This window comes from Narcine bancroftii, chromosome 3 (genome assembly GCF_036971445.1).
Source record: "Narcine bancroftii isolate sNarBan1 chromosome 3, sNarBan1.hap1, whole genome shotgun sequence".
NCBI lineage: Eukaryota > Metazoa > Chordata > Chondrichthyes > Torpediniformes > Narcinidae > Narcine > Narcine bancroftii.
The window spans coordinates 61,333,595-61,356,531 of NC_091471.1; the positions used below are offsets into that span (position 1 = coordinate 61,333,595).

Consider the following 22,937-nt stretch of genomic DNA (forward strand, 5'->3'; position numbering starts at 1 on the left):
AAGAAAACACTGGTTCTTTTGCCTACTAAGAAAATTTGTGTCTTTTTTCTTTACATTTATTCTAAGTTTATGGAAAATCAGATGCCTTTTTACATGATAGAGGAATTGGGGGATATGGGGAGAAGGCAGGTAGGTGGAGGTAGGTCATAAATTAGATCAGCCATGATCGTATTGAATGGCGGAGCAGGCTCGATGGGCCATTTTTGGCCTACTCCTGTTCCTACTTCCTATGTTTTTATAGTAAAATAAAACATGACTAAATGTTCCACAACTGTGTATTAACCAGACTTTTTATTGAGTTGTGTTGGGGTTAAAACAAAATTAAAATATTCACCCTACTGCTTCAGGATATTAAGAACCTAATGGACATGATACAATTTCTGAGATGAAGATCTTAAACTACTGGCTCTGGATATCAAGGGAAAGATCAAACAAACACTTATGGTTCAGGTAACTGGGGTCTGTGAATATTCAAATATTAAATAAATACTGCCAAAGATAAATACACAAGTCATCAAGACAAATTTTAAAAATGTTTCTGCTTATTAGCAGATTTTTTTGAAAATCATTCACAGAGTCACATGGAAGGCAAATAACAGACTGCCCAAGTTTGTTACAAATACAAAATTAATTAGATATAGTTACATAATGTTATGCACAGAATCTGGATTTCTACAATGGTTTTCTGCTCTTTATAGATCTTTCCATAAAGTTGTGGCTAAAAACAAAAAGGGAACCTTATTATCAAATATGCAAAACACAGTCCATTTATAAAGCCCACAGAGCTTAAACAAATGTGCACTGCTATTGACAGGGTTATTTATTAAACTTCCCCTGTGAAGAAAGGTTTCAAGTGCAGAAACCACATCCAAACTCTACTATTACATATACAAATACGTACATAAATATATTACATACAATAGCAAATCAAAGGTGAGCAATTGTCACATTTAGGATATTTTAAGATTTTCTTTCTCCTCAGACATTCTTGCTTACAAAGCGTATAGGCAATGGTATTTTTCTCAATTCCCCCAGTATGGTGAAACACCATAGTTGGGTTTGGTAACCTGAGATTTCTGTGGTATGCTGCTCTGTTGATTGCGTGGCCCAGAACCACCCTGCAAGTTAAAATGCATAAATTTGAGAAAAACAAATCAGAAAGTCAGATATGCGATTAAATGTTAATTTAAAGGTGAATAATAATTTCATGAGGACTATTTACTAAACCATCTTTACAAACTGACTATTATCCAGGCAGAGAGAGACTCAGTACTAGAGTCCAATAAACCATTTAGTTGACAGAAAAAAAACAGAGCTTCACCCAATCCTATTCTGAATTTCTAGCCATGCAAGTGATTAGTATGTAGAAAATATCCCAGCAAAGATTTGCCCTTAGCCTAGATTAAGTGTAAAAGCTCCAGCAACTGTTCCATTTATTCTCACCATAAACTAGGGATTAAATATTTGCTTGAAGGGATAAATGTCCATGCATTTAGTGCAATTATATCTAAAAAGGATCTCAGATGAACACTTTGGTTTTAACCATTTACAGCGCAGAAACAAGCCATGTCGGCCCTTCGAGTCTGAACTGGTTCACTTGAACAACTCCACTAGCTGAACCCTCCCGCTCTCTCCCCATAACCCTCCAACTCTCTCACCTCCATGTACACATCCAAATCTAAACATTTTATGGTTTGCTTTTGAATGCCTACCTCCCAACATGGCCTGCTAACACGGCCAGTTTTCAGCCAAAAGTTTGATTAAATAGTTGGTTCACAAGTTAATTTTCCAGTTGTTTCATAAAGAGTGAGCAAGAAACTGAAAATTCTTTTGACAAAGTTGAAAGATACAGAAGGCTTTCTGTTCATTGAATTGCGCTGTAATAATTTATCCAGAACACTTGATCCACCATCACCTTCCCTTCACAAGGTATTGGCTCCTGTCTCATGCAATGACATCACTCATTCTCTGGCCATAAGAAAAGCGTGAACAGAATGAACATCAGATGCAGAATGTAACCAATGGGTTGTTTGTCTTCATACTCAAGCAAATCGATAGGCACCAATGATTAGCAAATAGAAGAGGGAAGATTGGTTGATTAATTCCTTTCTAGGTCAAGTTGTTGTGTTTCTCATTACAAGTGTGGTATAACTGAAACCCATCATTTCATCAATAAAGCATATTTTTTATTATTAAATATGTCACTTTGGAAGCTGCTATATCTTGCAGTCTCTGAACTTGTGAGTTTTCTTTTACAAAAACTAAAATCATGATCTCCAAGTTTTTTTTAATAAAAAAAGAGGTGAAATTCTCAGTTTAAAAGAATGTTTTTCTTCGGAGAGTGACGTTACCTGATTATCTTGCTGTAGTTGATGATGCAGCATTTGGGAGTGAGCCTGCTGGTGAGCAGACACAAGATGCAGGAAAGGTGGTGCATACCCCCCTGGAGCCATACTAGGATTTAGTGTCCCTGTTCCTCCAAGAGGTGACGGCAAAGTGAATGGAGGTGGTGTACCAGCATGAAATCCATGCTTGTCAAAAGACTATGGAGAAAGAAAAAAGAGCAACCCTTTATTACAATTTTTTTGCAGTTCAAAATATTTTTATCTGTATAATAAAATTCAGAAATTAAAAATGTTGAATGCAATGGTGTTTCCATGATGTAAAATGACAGCAATACACATGCAAAATTTTCATGACTAATTTTTTAAAATCAGGATATGTTTGAGCAATTGTTTCTACATTGCTTCAGATACTCTCAAGACTGTTGCTTATCCTTCTCTCTCTGAGCAAAACTATTTCAGTACACATACATGTAATGGGAAACTAACCAGAACAGAAATTGGCTGCTGCTTAATAGTCCATGAATGGCTGAGCAAACAGATTGGACTTGAGGGCAACTACACAACGAATCTTGGACTTGCCAAAAATGCTTATTGTAATGAGTGGTGTAGTGAATCAAGTACAACAGAAGTTTTCTGAGATCTGAACCAACAGAACTGTTTAATGCAATCTTGGCAGGAGTTTAAATAATTACAGTTGAAGCACAATCACCTCCCAGAGTTCTTTGTGCCCCCGGCCACCAGGAACTCCTGATCCTGCGGGGGCCCGCAACTATGGACACCCGTTTGATATTGGAGTGGTGCAGTTCACCACAGACCTCCCCCCCCTCCCAAACCCGAACCAGAGTTTGGAGGTGACACTGCAGTCTCACCTATATGGCTAGAACGGGCCAGCAGACGCCCCCTGCACCAGGGGGATACCACCCGTGCTGGCTTAAGGCGATTTACCAAAACCGTTTCTTGCCTGCTGCCAATGTCTAAAGAGGAGCCGTCATTCCATACCACCTTGAAAGGTCCTTCATATGGTTGTTGCAACAGCGTCCCTGCACAGGAACACACAAAGGCAGTTCTTCAGTTCAGATGGAATGTATGAAGTCATAGACCCATCCCAGGTGGCCAGGAGAGGTGCCAGTGTATCCATTTTCTCCCTCAAGCGTGTGAGTACCGAAGTGGGAGATTCCTGCTGCCAACGTGCTGCCAGAATGAAATCCCTTGGGACTATTAGGGGGCTCCGTAAACCAATTCTACAGAGGACGTAGCTAGATCTTCCTTCGGTGCGGTACAGATGCCTAAAAGTACCCAAGGCAGTTCATCTATCCAATCTAGTCCCTTAAGACATGCCATGAGAGCCATTTTCATATGATAGTGAAAACTTTACACTAAACCATTGGACTAGGGATGATAGGCTGTCGACTGATGCTGTTGCGTGCCCAGCAACTGTGCAATTGTGAACCATAACCTGGACATAAATTGAGCTCCTCAGTCAGAGGAGATATGCATGGGTTGTCCAAAATGTCCTATCCAATTGGTGATGAAGGCTCTCGCACAAGTTGAGGCAGATGTGTCGGAGAGCAGGACAACTAAGCCATCTCATGAACCTGTCTGCTATTGTGAAGAGGTGAATAGCACCCTTGAACAGGGGCAACGGGCCAACGATATCCATGTGGATGTGATCAAAACTGCACTGCGTGGGTGCAAAAACCTGTAGTGGGGCTTTGGTGTGGCGTTGAACTTTTGAGGTCTGGCACTGGATGCATGTCCTTGTCCAAGTGCCGACTTGCTTGCACAGGCCATGCCACATGATTTTGCCTACCACGAGCCTTGTTGTTGTCCTAATCAAAGGGTGACCCAAACTGTGTATGGCGTCAAACACCCGACATTGCATCGCAGCAGGTACAATGGGCCACTGTTGGCCAGTGGATATGTCAAAGTAGGGATGCATTTACTGGACCAAAACGTATGTCCTCCAATTTCAGTCCTGATATGGCAGTGCGATACTGGTCATATTCCTCCTGAGCTGCTGCCAAAGCCATGTAGTCTATACTAGGAGCAGACGAATGGAGGGAAGTGATGGTGGTGGAGGATAGCACGTTGGCAACTAGATTGTTCTTCCCAGCGGTGTGCTTTATTTCAGTCGTAAACTCTGAAAGGAGAGTTGTTGTTGTAGTGTTGACCATGGATCTGACATCTTGGCAAAGGTGAAAAATCAATGATTTGTAATCTGTGTTGACTGTTAAATAGCAAAAATTCCATATGACCAAGTACAGGGCAAGGAGCTTCTTGTCAAAAGCACTGTACTTTTGCTCCAGTGGTCTCAAATGACAACTAAGGAAAGCTAGAGGTTTCCAGATGCCGTTGATGAGCTGGTTTAGGACCCCGCCTACTGAAGTGCCTGACACATCCACCATCAGTACAGTTGACCCATCAACCTCGGGTGCACGAGCCTAGTGGCTCTCGCTAGTGCTCCTTTGGCAGTCTCGAATGTGGCTGTGGCCTCGTCATCCCATTTCAGTTCCTTGGGATGTCTGGATAAGAGTTTGAAAAGTGGCTGCATATTTGTGACTGCAGATGGCTCGAAACGATGGTAAAAGTTAATCACGCCAACAAACTCCTGCAGGCCTTTAATGGTAGAGGGTCTTGGAAATTTGCAAATGGCCTTGACCTTGGAAGGTAGTGGAACTGCTCTGTGCTGACTGGAGAGTGGAGATTATTGGCGGCTGAACAACATCACTGCTATAGATCGCTGTTCAATTGTCTATATACAGGATTTCTCTACGATCCTTCATGGTGCTAAGATTTTAGAACAAAATTGACCTGGTGCGCTGGTACCATTAGATCCCAGTTCACCCAGATGACATTCCCAAGACTGCCTTGAGTACCCCATTTGGGCTATTTGAATTCCTCATATGCCTTTTGGTTTTAAAATAGGCAGCCCAGACATTTCAACACCTAATGGACACAGTTATTTGGGTCCTGGATTTTGTATTTGTACGACATTCTTGCCGCCAGCCACTCACGTCAGCCGCACTGGGACCATCTCTGACAACTATGTCAGCGACTAGATGACCACGAGTTAGTGATCAACCTGGGCAAATGCGAGTTTGGCCTCTCATCAATCAATTTCCTTGGCCACCGCTGACAGCCAGCCTTCAGCGTTTTTCAGATGTGTGCAGAGGGGTGGTAGCAGTGGGCAGCAGATCCCCATCTCTGATGGTGATAGCATCACTGCCCTCTGCCTAAATTGCGTCCAGTCAAGTCTGACACCACACCAGTATCTGGAGTGGGCAGGGTCTGTGCCATCTGCTGAGGCACCCAATCGAAAGTCTAGCATGCCACAACACATCAACATGGGCTGCTAAGCGACGGGGGTCATTAAAGTCTTCGTCTACAAGCAGCAAACAGATGTCTTCAGGCATTTGGTCGATAAAATGTTGCTCAAAATGCAGTCAGGGCTTGTGTCAGTCCACGAGCGCCAGCATCTCGCTTGTTAGTTTGGAAGGAGTGCGGTTGCCCAGGCCGCCCATATGGAGAAGTAATGCTGCCCTGTTGCACCGGAAAAGACAGAAAATATGGGATTTTGATGGCTTTGTACCTGCTGTTGGCTGATGTACACAATCGACAATGCACTCCGCGGTGTCTTGGTCCAGCGATGCAACGACATAGTAGCACTTCGTTGTGCCAGTGGTAATCTGGCGTAGACAGAACTGGGCCTTGGCCTGCTCGAACTAGACCTGTGTCTGTGAGGTCCAAAATACTGGAAGTTTAAGCGCAAGAGCATTCTGTGCATCCACAGTGAGAGGTTCAAAATGTTGTTTGGATCGTCGGGGTCACCAATGCAGTGAGTGGTGCAGTGAATAAAGCACAACAGAAGTTTTCCGAGAGGTGAACAAATTAATGGAATCTTTGCAGGAGTTTAAATAATAACAGATGGCGCACAATCACAATCACTAACCTCTGAAGTCACGCACCTCCCAGAGTTCTTTGTGGGCCCCCCCACCCCCACCCCACCCCACCCAACCAGGAACTCTTGATCCTGTAGGGGCCCTCAACTAGGGATGCTGGTTTGATAATGGAGTGGCGTGGTTCAATTATAAATAAAAACTTTTTTTTCTCAAATTAGTACTGTCCATATTCTGGAAGGTTGAGCCCGCAGAGGTAGGAAGGAGACCTAAAATTAGAAGTGATTGACTGATAAATTCAAACAAATGGTGAACTGATCTAGAGATTCAAGGTATTTTTTATGTATATTTTTAATTTATGAATTGAAATTAGGATTTGGAGTCATCTTCAATGGGGATGGGAAGGAAAAAGGACAGTGGGGGAATTACCAATGAATGTAGAAGCTTACTGCTTGCTATTAATGTCAATTGTGAGATTTAATAGGTTTATTTAAAGTAATCACGTCAATAGGCTTAAAGTATACACAAGAACATTCCTTATTAGGGAAAGTAAAGCCTGGATTGCTAAATTCCTGTTAATTTCTTGAAGTAGAATTTGGATCATCAAATTCTGGCCTGGTATTCAGTAATTAACTGCAATGCTTACATGCCATTAAGTGATGTGGATGGCAAGGAAGGCTGTGAAAGGATACAGCATGAAATATCGGTTAATTCAGTTGGAAATTTGGGCTGAGAAACAAATGGAATGGGGGAATTAATGCACAGGAACACTAGGGTGCAAGTTCATTGCTCATTGAAAAATCAGCTACCACTTCCCCATCACCTTACTAGTGTTATTGACAAAGAACTTCACTCTCATACTGCACATAAGTTCAACCTCCTTAGAAAAGCCCATCAAAAAGGCCATGGTTAGAACAATAACAATGTAATTTATTCACCTGAGTCTTGTATACTGAGCCCGTGATATCAGGTACACCAATGTTAGTGGAGTTCACTGAAATACCTGCAACATATAATGCATCATATCTAAAAATAATTATTCATAAGAATTCCCATGACTAAACCGAGGCAAATTTTCACATTGTTATGAAGTTAGTTGTGGACAAAGATACATTGAAAAATGAAAAATCTCTTCAGTCTCTACAAGTCATCATAAAGTACTAAGATTACTTAGTTACAGTTCTGCCTTAGAAGAAGAATCATTAGTATAGGAAACTGTTCCTCATCCAATTGTCATCTTCAACACCCCCCTGACACAAAATGAGAATAGCTCTAAAGATCACATCCCAACTCCTGCTCCATTGTTGGGGTCAGTTCAGTGCCGAGTCCAAGAGTCTAATAACTTCACATCTGGCTCCTCAATGGGCCAATTTATTACATGAAGGTTGGTGCCTTCATTAAAATAGAAAGGTTAAGATTTCATTTTTTTTTGCTCCAGCAAGTGGCTGGTGAGCATGGGAACTAGAGCTCCAGTGAGAATTAGAGCCCCAATAAATGAACCAGATGCCAAGCCATCAGGATTTCTATACTGTATAACAGATTGTTGGATGTAAAATTGCCTCCGACTCCAGTGAGTTGTCAAAGGCCGACAGGGTAGAGGCACAATTCCAAGACTCGAGGCCTTGCCGTTTGTGACTCTCCCTTATGTTGCGGATGAGCCATGGAGTGACAGCCTCCAGTACAATGAATTCCATGGGTGCTAAGGTGGCCAAGCGAGGCCATGAGATTTTTGGGATGCAGACCTGGGGGCATGCTGGTTGATTTAGCGAGGGGAAACCGAGTCACAAGCACAATATAACTCAATGCAACAGTTCAAATTTAAAACAAATTGTGATAATGCTGAAGGTCCAGATTTGTTTGAAGACAGACAAATCTTCTGGGCTTGATCAGATGTATCCAAAGAAACTGTGGGAAGCTAAACAAGAAATTGCAAGTGCCTTGGTGAAATTTTTGAGTCATTAAGTGCAGGTGAATGCCAGAAGTCTGGAGGCTAGCTAATGTTGTGCCACTATTTGAAAAGGGCTGCAGGGAAAAAGCCTGGGAGCTACAGGCCTGTGAACCTCACCTATGGATGGCAAGTTACTACAGGGTATTCTGAAGAAAAGATAATACACTCACTTAGCTGGACAAGAGGTGATCAGGAAGACCAATAAGGTTGATTTGAACAGAGCGGTAGATTTAAGCAAGGCATTCAATAAGATTATACATGGTACATTGCTCTGGACTGTTAGATTGCATGGGATACAAGGTGAGATAGCAAAAGGAGTAGAAAATTGGCTTCATGGAGGGCATGGCAGAAACTGGTTTTTCAAACTGGAAGCTTATGACTAGTAGCAAACCACAGGGTTTGGAGCTGGGCCCATTTTCTTTTGTAATCTGTATGAATGAAAATAAAAATGTACTTGGCATATTTAGGAAATTTGTGGATGTCACTAAAGTTTCAATACTATCAAGAGTGAACACAGTTGCCAAAGATTGCAGCAGAATCTTGACCGGTTAGGCAGAGGAACATTTGATGAAATTTAATTCAGAGAAATGTGAAATGCTACATTTTGGGAAGTCTAATATGGGTAAGACCAACACAGTGGATGGTAGGGATCTGCATAGTGTTGTAGAGCAGAGTACCTCTTTTAAAAAAAAATATTTAATATTTTTTACTCAACAAACATATCATAATATTTCAAACAATCCAAATACATGTGGTATTTTATATATAATAAAGAAAAAAAAACCTCCTCTAAATCCCACCAATCCTAAACTAAAAAAAGAGAAAAAGAAAAAGGGACAAGAAAACCACAACAGAAACACTTCACTTTCTGATACTTTTAATTTTATATATATTTTCTCATAGAGACCAATAGCAGAAAGGGAATATTTGAGATTCATTTAAATTTTAATCCCAACAATTTGTAAATGTGGTCCCCATATTTCACAAAAAATCTCTTAAATTGCAAGTAATTTTCTCAAGTGGAATACAACTTCTGCATGCCATCGGTCTATTCCCAAATCAATATCTGTGACTGTATATAGATAGGTTTTTGGGAGATAAATTGGGAAAGGTTTGTTAGAGTAGGTCACATACAAATACTTTAAAACAGATCTTATTTAGAATACTGAAGCTCTGTCCCATGCTTTTTGCAAAAGCTTTGAAGAGTACTCAAGAGACTAAACTAATGGATTGTTGTTTACAAAAGGCAACAGATGAAAGATCTTGTCGAAGCTGCAGACAGTCAGAAGGAGAACTTGCTGTTCTAAGAGGGTCAAACAAGCTTTCTCTCTGAAAGAGAGAGAGAGAGAGAGAGAGAGAGAGAGAGATCACTTGCAAAGTGTTACAGCTAGCTGGGACTGGAATAGGACAAGCTGGAAAGAACCATTTGGAAGACGGCCTGGTCAAAGCTCTTGTGGTTCATGCAGCAAGAGGAGAGGATTGCCTGTCTAATGATTCACTTGGAATAAGGGAAACAAAAAGTAACTCTCTGGTGACCTGAAAGAAAGAGGTTTTTATCTGGAGAACCCTGAAGGGGCAAGTTTCATCAGCAAGACATTGGAGTGGCTGATTAAAAAAAAAAATCAGCCGTAGATGTCATCATACAACAAATCTCTCTCTGAAACCAACAAGAACCTTCCTGAGCAGTAACCATTTACCTTTCAAGCATCAAAGCCTGGTGAACTTTATAAATGTTAAATTCTATGTACAGTATAAGAATTGTCTGCAAACAGTGAACTTGGAGGAGTGAGAAATGAGATTGGACTGTGAACCAAATAACTTTTCTGAACTTACACACACGCATTACATACACATGTGCTTAGAATTAGAAGAAGGATGTTAGGTTAGTTAAGTCAACAGTGGTAAGTTATAGTGTGATTCTGTTTTCATGTTTAAAGTTAATTAAAAGCAACTTTCGTTTAAGTAACCATTTGTCTTGGTGAATATTTATTGCTGCTGGATTTTGGGGTCCTCTGGGCTCATAACATATCAGACGTCCAAGTCATAGCCATACACTTTCTAGCTATTGCCAAAGCAATTTGAACAAATTTTACTTGATAAATATTAAATTTTAATTTAGGTTTAATTCCTCTAACATCTCCCAGAAAAAAATAACATTGGATCCTGAGGGAATTTTACTCCAGTTGTTCATTCTAATAAATTATGCAAATCAAGACAAAAAAGTTTGTGGAACACTACCAAGTCGAATGCAAAAAAAGTACCAACTTCTTGTTCACATCTAAAACATAAATCTGAATAAATATAATTCATATTATGTAACTTTTGTGGTGTTAAATATAATTGATGAACTAACCAATATCTCACATTTATTGTACTTTTCATACTCTGTCTACATATCTGAATCCATCTACATTCATCTATTTACTTATTTAAATCTACCTCTTGATTTATGAACCATTTTGAGCCTTCTTTTGTAATAATTTGTACATCTCTGAAATAAATTTCTTTACTTTCCTATTACTTATTAATAATTCTACTTCTGTCTCTGCTGGTAATACTTAATCTTGACAAAAAAATTCACAAAAAATCTCTCAACTTCATAATAACAAAATTTTGTATTTTCCAATATCTTAAAATTTTCATTCATTCTACTAAAAGTAATAAACTTCTTGGCTTTAAAAGAATCTTTAATTTTCTTAATACCACAATTTTTCCAAATTAAAAAAAAAATTGTTTCCATAGAAAATGGAATCAAGTCTATTTTGAAATAAAGGTATTCTTCTAGACATTTAACCTCTTCCTCAAATCCCAATCAATTTTAATCTAAAATTCAATTAAATGTTTTATCATGGGTGTTTCTTTATTTGCTATTAACAATCTTGCATTCCATTTACAAATAAAATGTTGTGGATCAGTTTCCCTATTTTATCAAGTTCACGTGCAAATCCACCTTCCCCCAGCTAGTTTTTTAAAACACCCGTTTTTAAAATTTACAAAAGTGATTAGAAGTAGTTTTCACAGTTTTTGGAATACTGGAGGAGTGTAATGATTACTAATGTGAAAAAAAAAACAAAAGTTCAATCACAGAAGAAACTACCTTTTAAAAGTGTCGAAGAATTGAGGCCTACCTGTCCAGATGAAACCACGGAGTCGTCGATGGGAGTCACCAGGCCTTAGAGGACTCCTGCTCGGCTAAGTATGACGCCAGCACTGATCCTGCCTCCGCAAGATGGCGCCGGCTTGATGACAAGTTCAGCTGGTGCTAACCCGCACTCCCGCAAAGCGGTCCGGCCGAGAGGAGCCCTCGAGCCAACAATGTTGCCAGGTGAACCGGGGACACGCAGCGCAGTGCTTCGAGGGTACGCGACTTATTGGAACGAGTGTGGGCTGTGGGGGAGCCTGAGCGATGGCACCCTGACGAGGTTGGTGTGCTGGCCTCAGGTGTTCAGACCCGCAGCCACACCGGAAGAGAACCAACTGTGACTGAAGAAGAGGACCTAACTTTACTGGGAAGTACACAGGAACAAATAAAGGTTGAGACTAAGGAAGGTAGGCCTCAAAGGGAGGTGATGGAACCTGGAATGGATTCTGTGTGTGCTGTTTTGGAAGGGATTGCTTACCAAATGGATAATATGTCGAAACAGATGACTCGAGGATTTTTGGAAATGAAAACTAAAACTAGGTGTGAAGAAATGACAAATATGAAACGAGATATGACTGTAGTTAAAAGTGATGTTAATAGATACATAAAATTAGTAGATACGGAACAAGATCATTAAAAGAAAATTGAAGCAGCTTTTTTTAAATGTAAAAATGAAGTGGAACGTAATAAGGAAAAAATGGAAAAAGTGGAGGATTCTTTTGTGGATTGGGGGATTCAGAAAAAGGAATTATTGACGAAAATTGATTCATTGGAAAATCAAAGTCAGATTTGTATAAACTGAACTGCTCTCGGTGTGTGTGTCTATCTTCTTTCGGTAGCTCAAACACTGTGACCAATCTAAATCGAACAAAGTGAGAGGTACAAGTTTACCCAGGACAACATTAAAACTAAAAAAATGTATTTTATGTTATCATCCATTATCCCAAATCAAAATTTCTTCCAATCTCATTCGCCCAAGTCTCTTTATCCATTAAAAAGAAAATAGAAAAATATTTATAAAAAAGAAAAATTCACAAATAACCAAACAAAAAGACCCCCAAAAAAGTGCTGAATAAAAATGTAACAGCACAATTTCCCTCCACCATACGGGTTGGGGCACCGGCCATGATATGACAAATAATGGTTCAGGCAAGCAAAGATGAACATCCAACCCCACCCCAACAAAGGGAACGAATTAATTAATTACACATTAGCAAATAATAAATTGCCTGCCGCTTCAATTAAAGATGTTTCCATCTGAGATTCCGGCTCCAACTGAGGCTCCTTTTGACAGCTTGCAATTCTGCTTCGGCACAACTTACTTCAGTGTAATTTTGATCCGCAGCACCTCTCTTTGAGCTTCTCACTGAGGACTTAAACTCAACAATTCTTGCTGCTCTTCCTTAATAGTAGGAAGAGATTCTGCAAATCTTCGTGCTTCTTCTTCATCCATAAAGAACTTAGGTCGTTCATTCACCAAAAACACCTTCAATGTAGCTGAATATCTAAAAGTAAATTTATAGCCTTTCTTCCAAAGAATTGCTTTCACTGGATTGAATGGTTTTCTTCTATCTACCACTGCTTTACTTAAATTTGCATAAAAGGAAATTTTATTTCCATCAATAACCATAGGCCCCATGTTCTGCCTGGCTTTCTAGACTGCCAATCTTAAAATTTTCTCTTCATCTTGATATCGCAGACGTTTAATCAATATAGCGCTAGGTAATTGATTTGCCAGTGGTCTCCTCCATAAATCTCTAGGAGCCCTTTCCAATCCAATTCCATTTGGAAAATTTTATTCTCCCAAAATTCCAGGAATCCATTTTTGAAAAAATTCCACAGGATCGTTACTTCCTTCAAATCTTCTTTAAGTCCAACAATCTTAACATTATTCCATCTACTTTGATTTTCCCACATATGCATCTTATCCATCATTTCTCTTCTGTTTTTCCCAGTGTATCTGAATTTTCAACTCTTTCAATTCTATCATTATGAGTATCCATATCATTTTTAACTCTCTGCAGATCCAAATCAACTCTTTGACCTGTTGCTTTAAATTCCTTCACCTCTGAAACACACCTCAACATTTCATTTTTAACTTCCTTCAGATCAGATATAATGTTTCTAATCTCAGCCCTTGTAATTTGATATTGACCCATTATTAAGAAAGATCTTTCATATTTGTTTTTTTTTCCAACACCCGAAACCCCCGATATTTCTTCTCCATCTTCTTGATCATCTTCATCTTGGTCTGATTCTTCTTGATTTCCCTTCTTCTCTTGATCACCATCTGTCAAAACTGCATGTACTCCTGACAGTTCTGGCATATCTGCCTGCAGTTCTTTCACTCCTCTAGGGATGAAGCTATGAAGAAAACATTTCAATGCATAATCTTCGTCTTCAGACATGTGTGGAAATAAACCTTTGCGCATGCAGGTAATATTAGTGTATTCTTGAGGGGAGATCGAGATCGATCTGGCACCATCTTCCTCAGGAGAAGGTGCTGGTTTTGGCTAAGCCGTCGTCGCGCGAGTTTGTCACTGAGACTTCAGGACTTGATGCCCAGGCTCCAACTGTAAGGTAGACCATTCTTCCTTGATTTTTTTAGCATCTTTACTTACAACTTTCTTCTTTCTCACTACTTTCCTCTATGCCATATCCAAGAGCTACTAGGTAGACTCAGGAGGATTTTAATATATTTTAAATTTAAAATACATTTTTAATTTAGGCTTAACATTTTAATGCCCCAGGAGAGTTGTAATTCCACCTCCTTCCCCTATGCCATTATGCTCCGTCCCCCAAGAACATGGTATCTTGAAAGTAACTTCACAGGTACCAAGGGAGGTCAAAAAGGCTGTTAGTACATTAGCCTTCATCAGAGTACGAGTACAGAAATTGGGAGGTCATGTTGCATTTGTACAAGATGTTGGCAAGCTCCTATTTAGAGTATTGCATTCAGTTTAGCTCACCATGCTGCGTACAAGACGTTGTGAAGCCAGAGAGAGTGCAGAAAAGATTTACAAGGATGTTGCCTGGACTATGGGCCCTGAGCTATAGAGAGAAGTTGAGGATTCCTTGGAGTGTTAGAGGATGAGGAGTGCTCTCAGAGATGTACAAAATCAGGACAAAAATAGTTTGGGTGAATGTAGAGAGTCTTTTGCCCAGAGTAAGGGAAATCTCTAACTAGAGAACATCGGTTTAAAGCTAGGGGTAGGGATTTCACAGGAACCTGAGGGGCAAATTTTATTTTTAAACACAGAAGGTGCTGAGTGCAAGGAAGTGGTGGCCGGCAGTGGTGGTTCAAGGAGGTACTAATGCAATGTTTAAGAAAAGAAATAGAACAGATACCTGGATAGGATAGTTTTAGAGGGATATGGACCAATTGCAGGCAGGTGAGAGTAATGCAAGAGAGAAAGCATGGGCAACTTGGGCCAAAGGACCGTTTCCACCATGTACAACTCTAATTCACTCCTCATGTTCAAGTATATTTTGGGCTACCAACACTTAATTCACATGACAATGTTAGCTTTGATTAAAATATCCTGAATAATAAATAACTTAGTATCAGCTGTTACCTTGGGATGAAGTGCATAACTGATGGCCAATCCACCAAATATACAGCAAAGGAGAATTTCAAAAGAGAGGTAATTACCTGGAAGGCCCTGGTCTTACCTTTCCCTGGTCCAGCTGTTGATGATTTGGTTTGTGCTTGAGTTGACCCACTATAGGCACCTTTGCTGTAATCTCCACCTCCAGTCCCTTGGTTTAATTCATCATAACCTGCCAACCAAAAACAAGGTTAGACCATAGAATCTCCACTCTTACAACCTTCTTTTCTGCCTTGCTACAATTATTTTGTTCTCCTCTATGTGGGACCTGTGCAGATACATATTTCTATCAGTTAGAAGTGGGCTCTTGTGTACCCTTTTTGAAAATGAATGATTCTGATAGAGTTAACTTTCATCTGAGAATTAAGGTCCCAATTTCTCATTGCCCACCTCACTGACAAAAGGCAAAGGAGGAAAAACCCAACACCCAACCCCAGTCAACCAATTTTCCCCTGCAACCGCGTCTGCCTGTCCCGCATCGGACTTGTCAGCCACAAACGAGCCTGCAGCTGACGTGGACATTTACCCCCTCCATAAATCTTCGTCCGCGAAGCCAAGCCAAAGAAAGAAGAAGATTGTATATTTACAAAGAGACACTGGGAAGCTGACAAACTACCTTCTCCATATACAAAGTTTAAATAATCAGAAATTCAAAAATTTAACCCAAACACCATAAGGATAGATTGATCTTAAATCAGAGCCCAACGAACCTCTGAAACAATAAACAAATTGATATATATAAACGAAAATATGAACATTTTAAAAATAACTGTAACAGTGTGGAAAAATATATTCAGAATGATCATTTAGCCTATCCTATATGACAACTAAATCTTTTTTAAAAATATTTTATTTTGATTTTCAAAGACTCACACAAATCCAAATACAATCTCTCTCAACAATGGTATATAACATAGTCCGTGTTTTCCCTTACCCCTCTCCTATATCCTATACCACAAAGTTTATACAAATGAAACAAACACAAAAAAAATTATCAATAAAATCAGACCCTTAAAGGAAATTAAGAAAAAAAATGCAAGGTTACCTGAAATTTTTAAAAATGTAAAAATATAAGGAACAAAATACAAAAGCATGCAATCTGCACCATGATCAACTTCATTGATCTCAATCATTCCACTACTGGCACGGATTATTGCCTTTCTTTTATTCAGAAAGGGCATAATTATATCAATGTGTTGCAGATAGGGTTGCCCCACCCTAACAAATGTGTCATTCCATTGTGTAATATTTAGTTGAGAGTCGGACTTCCGTGTGACAGTTATACATTTCCTGGCTACCGCCAAGGTGACATTCACAAACTGAATTTGGTACTTGGACACGTCTATAATGTTCCCCAGAAGGTATAATTCTGGATCCCGTGGAAAATCCACCTTTGTAAATTTTTTTCAGGTCCTCGCAGAAGGACCTCACCTTTGTACACAGCCAGGTTGTATGGAGAAAGGTTCCAATTCTGAAATTTCTGGTTTTGATTTATGTAATGTTTGTGGTGTGAGGTACAGTTGATGCAAGAAATTATATTGTACCAACCTGTATCCTGACATTAATAACTGGTGTTATCCTGTCCTGACACAAATCTGACCTACACTGCTCTTGGATTGTGGTGCCCAAGTCTGACTTTCATCTTTCCCTCGACTTATGTAAGCCAGGCCTCAGGGCTCACTTTGGAATACGAGACACATCACAGAAATAAACTTACGTGTATTCCCCTTTTGAATTGGAATCTCCATGTCACTATACATGGATAGGGCCACAGATGGTCTCAAATTATCACTAAGAAAGATCTTAACTGAAGATAGCAGAAGAAAGTTTTATTCGACAAATCATACTTATTCCTCAGCTGTTCAAACGACAGGCGTTTCCCCCATTCATGACAATCCTCGATACATGTGATCCCCTTCTAGCACCAGGTGTCCAGGATCTTATTATCCAGAATCATAAGTATTAATTTGTTTTAGGACAAGGGCATTTTAGGAGATATCACCATCTTTAGCCCAAAACTTTGATTTTTTTTTTGCCATGTCTGAATTACAAATTTTAATATGGAGTTATCCGTTTTCTTTAATATCAATTTAGTGTCCCACTTACACATTAACTTTCCTGCTATCTTTTCTCCCACCATATATAGTCCAATTTGTGCCCAGGAGGGGGTACCTCATCCCTCATAGAGAAAAGTGATAAACCTCGAATGGGCGCCCAATAGTATTTTTTGAAGCCTGGTAATTTCAGACCTCCCAATTCATAACCCCAAGTCAATTTTTCTATGGAGACCTTAGCCACCCTACCATTCCAATAAGAACTTCCTGACATATCTGCTGAATGTCTTAAAGAAGCTCGGGGCAATGGGATAGGCAAAGACTGAAATAAATTTTGTCGTCTTGCCAGCAATTTCATTTTAATACAATTAACTCTGCCCATCAAAGATATGGGCAGGGTTCTTCATCTACCAAGATCTTCCTCAATCTTCTAGAGTAAAGGGAGACAATTGTGCTTATATAAATTACATAAATCCTTATCCACATTTATCCCCAAATATTTGATGCCCTCGCGGCTATTTAAATTGGCCCCCTTGTTGATATTGTTTATCATTCCCCTTTGTCAAGGGTATGTTTTCGCTCTTGTCCAGATTTACCTTATATCCTGAGATCTTATCATAAGCCTCCAGGGTGGTCCTCAGCCCGGCCAACAAAAACCTCTGGATCCATCAAATATACTAGCACATCATCAGAAAATAAATTGATTTTGTGTTCCTCCTGGCCCACTCTCAACCCCTTTATATCTGGATCCTGCCAAATGGTTTCTGCCAACAGTTTAATAGCCAAAATAAACAATGCTGGGGACAGTGGGAAACCCTGCTTACAGGACCTGCCAAGCAGGAACACTGGAGACATTTGCCCATTTGTTATAATTTTAGCTTGAGGCTTATGATATAGCGTCTTTACCCAATTTATGAATGGTTGTCCCAATCCAAATCTTTCCAATAGTTTAAATAAAAAGCCCCATTCCAGTCTCTCAAATGCCTTCTCGCATCCAGGGCTAGGGCCATGCCTGGGTCCATTCCTGATTGTGCAAAATGCACTATATTAAATAATCTTCATATATTATCTGCTGATTGTCTCTTTTTCACAAATCCTACTTGGATTTGTTAATCTCGGTAAATAATGAGTCAATATCAAATCCAATGCCTTTGATATAATTTTATAGTCTACATTCAATAATGAAATTGGCCTATAGGAGGCAGGATTCAATGGGTCCCTGTCTTTTTTTGGGATTACTGTAATGATTGTTGAGAAAGGCTCCAGGAGGGTATGTGTCTCCGCCGCCTGGTGGACTACCCCCATAATAAGGGGCATTAAAATATCCTTCAACTCTTTATAAAATTCAGCAGGGAACCCATCCCCCCCCCCAGTGATTTGTTAGCCTGCAATGAGCCAAGAACTTTGTCAATCTCTTCTCTAAAGGTGGGGGAAATTCAGCCACTCTAACATAACATAACAATTACAGCACGGAAACAGGCCATTAGGCCCTTCTAGTCCGCACCGAACCAAACACCCCTTTCTAATCCCACCTCCCTGCACAATGCCCATAACCCTCCATCTTCTTCTCATCCATATACCTGTCCAACCTTTTCTTAAATAATACAATTGACTCCGCCGCCACTATTTCTCCCGGAAGATCATTCCACACAGCTACCACTCTCTGAGTAAAGAAGTTCCCCCTCATGTTACCTCTAAACCTCTGTCCCTTAATTCTTAACTCATGTCCTCTTGTTTTAAACTTTCCTCCTCTTAACGGAAATAGTCTATCCACATCCATTCTGTCTATCCCTTTCATAATCTTAAATACTTCTATCAAATCCCCTCTCAACCTTCTACGCTCCAAAGAATAAAGACCCAATCTGTCCAATCTCTCCCCATACTCCAGATGCTTAAACCCAGGCAACATTCTGGTAAACCTTCTCTGCACTCTCTCCACTCTGTTTATATCCTTCCTATAATTAGGCGACCAGAACTGCACACAGAACCAATTAGGCCGCACCAATGTCTTATACAATCTCAACATCACCTCCCAACTCCTATATTCCATGCAATGATTGATAAAGGCCAGCATACTAAAAGCCTTCTTCACCACCCTATTCACATGAGTTTCTACCTTCAGGGAACGATGTACCGTCACTCCTAAATCTTTCTGCTCTTCTGTATTCCTCAATGCTCTCCCATTTACCACATATGTCCTATTCTGATTCTTCTTACCAAAATGAAGCACCTCACACTTATCAGCATTAAATTCCATCTGCCATTTTTCAGCCCACTTTTCTAAGCAGCCCAAATCCCTCTGCAATCCTTGAAAACCTTCTTCATTATCCACTATTCCACCTATCTTAGTGTCGTCTGCATATTTACTAATCCAATTCACCACCCCATCATCTAGATCATTAATGTATATAACGAACAACAATGGGCCCAATACAGATCCTTGAGGCACACCACTGGTCACCGGCCTCCAACCTGACAGACAATTATCCACTACCACTCTCTGGCCTCTCCCTTTCAGCCAATGTTCAATCCATTTGACTATCTCAAAATTTATACCTAAAGACTGCACCTTCCTAACTAACCTTCCATGTGGTACCTTATCGAAGGCCTTACTGGTCCATATAGACAACATCCACTGCGCTACCCTCATCCACATTCCTAGTCACCTCTTCAAAAAATTCAATCAGATTGGTCAAACATGACCTTCCTCCCACAAATCCATGTTGAGTGCTCCTGATCAGACCCTGTCTATCCAGATGTTTATAAGTACTATCTCTAAGAATTTTCTCCATTAATTTACCTACCACAGACGTCAAACTTACAGGCCGATAATTGCCAGGCTTCCTCCTTGAACCCTTTTTAAATAACGGAACCACATGCGCAATGCGCCAACCCTCCGGCACTATCCCCATATCTAATGACATTTGAAAAATTACCGCCAGAGCCTCTGCTATTTCCTCCTTCACTTCTCTCAATGTCCTGGGGAAGATCCCGTCTGGTCCCGGAGACTTATCCACCTTTATATTCTTCAAAAGCCTTAAAACTACACCTTTTGTAATCTCTATATTCCCCATATTTACCCAATTTGCTTTTTTTATCCCACATCTCCCAATATCCTTCTCCTTAGTGAATACCGAAGAAAAGAAACTGTTCAATATCTCCCCCATTTCTCTAGGTTCCACACACAGTTTTCCACTCTGATTTTCTAAGGGACCAATTTTGTCTCTAGCTTTCCTCTTACCATTAACATATTTGTAACACTCTCATTCGTCTCGATCCAAATATAGTAGTTCCAATGTAGACAAGAAATCATCTATTTTGGCAGGGTCTCCCACTGATGCTGATTTATACAACTCTATATAGAACTTGTTAATTTGTTCATTTATCTCTTTTGGTTTATAAGAAATCTTGTCTTCCCCCATTTAAATCACATTAATTGTTCTTGAGACTTCTTCCCCCTGCCCCCCCCCCCCCCCACCCTTAGTCAGGACCTTATGGGTCCGTTCCTCCAGCTCATAGTACTGTTGTCTCAATCTTTGGAGAATAGTTTCTATCCTATATGTTTGGATTATATTTGAGCTTTTTATTCATTAAATTCCTATATTTATCCTCAGAGCCTGATCGTTGATAATCTTTTTCCAATTCGGTAATTTCCTGTTCCAAATCACTTAGCTCTTTCATATACTCCTTGGTGTATCCAATTATTTAGTCCCTTAAATAAGCCTTAATAGGAAACTATCGGTAGTGGAGGGACAGTTTGTCTCATTGAACAACTCTATCTGAACTCTAATAAAACTACAAAATTCCGGTTTTCCCAACAGCAATGAATTATGTTAATCTGACATTACTATAGACAGAGTCATGGGTGAATAGTCAGATAGTAACTAAGCTGTGTACTCAGTCTCCACTATCCCACCCTCCAAATGGGCCAATGCCAAAAATAAATAAATTCTAGTGTAGAAATCATGTTGTCTTGAGTAAAATGAATAATCCCTCTCTCTTAGATGTTGCCCTCTCCAGACATCTGTTAAATTCAACACTTTCATAAAGGCCAGGGTAATTTTACTGCCCTGGCCCTCGTTACCTTCCTCATTGACTTATCTAAGACTGGATCCAGACATTTGGATTGGATTGCCAAATTTACTTTTCCAAAAATTAGTTCTGAAAACAAACAAAAATAAAATCTGAAATTACTGATTTAATGGCAAAAAGAGCGAACAAAATTTAAAAGCTGCTTACAATTTTCAATACAATAAAAAAACATCCGGGGTTGTAGATTAATTGGGTTGCATGGTCTCATGGGTCAGAAGGGCCTGTTACCATGCTGTAAGATTAATGTTAAAAAATGAATTTAAAAATCACACCGGTAACAGCAAAGGGACACCATTCTGCCCTGTTATAATCAAAACAGCCCAATACAAGAGCAATCTAGCTTGTTCCACCCCTACACTCATCATTGCCCTGTTAATCCCCTTTACAAATGCAATCCAGCTTTCTCCTTTGAAGTGATTGTTTCCACTCATGCCTATGATTGTGTACTTACTGCTCTTTACATTTAGTTTATCCCCATGAAAGTTTTGGTTATTTTGCCAATTATCTTCCTGCTGTATCGTGAAATTACGTCCTGTCAATGGGAACAGTTTCTCGTGATTTACTCCAGCAAATGTATCACTTTCAATACTTCTTCAGATCCTCTCAAACCTCCTCTGTTCCAAGGAGACCAACATCAGCTTCACAGTTTTACCCACATCTAAAGTGTCTTATGATTTTTGTAAATTTCATCTCTACTTTCTTGCACGATTTCACATCTTTCCTAAGACGTGGCATCCAGAACACCATTGCAGAGGCCAAAATAGTTAATTATACAGGTTTATCATGATTACCTTGTGCCAGCCCTCTATGCCTTCATTTGTAAACTTTTAAATAAACTATACAAATACTACCCCAACTCTGATTTTTTAAGAATTATTCTTTTGGTTCATAATGAATTCTCTTCATTTTTCCTTTTAAAATGTATTTCTCAGCATTAAAGTAGCACTTTACAAACAGGAGCATGTGCTTCTGTTGGTGTATTTTCTGACATCTATCCTGAGATCACCAATTATCAGGTTATTTATCTCAATGCCGTCGCTAGGGTAAGACAGCAGTAGGAAAAGATATCAATGTTCCTGGCCAAGAGAGAATGTTGTGAAATGAGAGAAAAGTATGCAGAAAGACATGGTGCTCCCTGTTACGAGATCAAACAACATCTTCCGTCATTCTAGACACACTGAATTACCTGTTCCATATCCATGCTGTCCATAGCTGGATGCTTGTTGAAAAGGTGCTGAAGTTGTGTTCATATTCATACTATGTTTAGCAGATGCTGGAGGAACCTACAAGAATATTTAAGACATTTTCACTCCCTTAAATCAGAAAGCAAAACTATGAGAACTATTCACATGACTCACCCATCATAATCTCCTTCCCCAAAAACACAAGAACACTGAAGTTATTAATATTATTGATTTGGGACATTATAGCAAGATTCACTCAACTTAGGAGTTCCATAGAACCTTTTGAAACCTAGGTTTTCTTGTATCTGAAGAGCAACATAAATTACCCTGTGATTATCACAAATATGCCACCAGTCTAATTGCAGCAAGCTCATCTCAATGAATCTATAATAACAAAATTAATTTGATTCTTTCTTGCTATCCTGTGTCTGGCCATTCTAATAAGCATTCCTGCTGGTGTCAAGTGCCCTCTAATAAATTTTAAAAATATTGTGTTCAGTGCGATTTCATTGAAGTGTGTTCAATTTCCTGAGTCTTCTCAGAGGGGAAAGGTTAATAAAGGTTTTGGATAGGGCAAATGGCCATGGAAGGAATTTATAGACAAGATAAAGAGCTGTAAAACACACAGCTGGAGAGAATGTCCAGCATCACAGGCCATAGCAGCAGAG

General features: G+C 39.6%; 1 protein-coding gene across 4 annotated transcripts in view; it reads right to left on the minus strand.

Moving 5' to 3' along the window:
* Positions 1–263: 263 nt before the first annotated feature.
* ubap2a (ubiquitin associated protein 2a) overlaps positions 264–22,937 on the minus strand; it is a 157,844-nt gene continuing 135,170 nt past the window's right edge. For all 4 annotated transcript variants that reach the window (XM_069924156.1, XM_069924157.1, XM_069924158.1 and 1 more), the window contains 5 exons: positions 22,272–22,368; positions 15,004–15,111; positions 7,180–7,244; positions 2,352–2,543; positions 264–1,118 (listed from right to left, as the gene is read on the minus strand). In XM_069924156.1, coding sequence (XP_069780257.1) covers positions 1,023–1,118; positions 2,352–2,543; positions 7,180–7,244; positions 15,004–15,111; positions 22,272–22,368 — 558 coding nt within the window. In that variant the 3' untranslated portion in view covers positions 264–1,022. The remainder of the gene's footprint in view (positions 1,119–2,351; positions 2,544–7,179; positions 7,245–15,003; positions 15,112–22,271; positions 22,369–22,937) is intronic.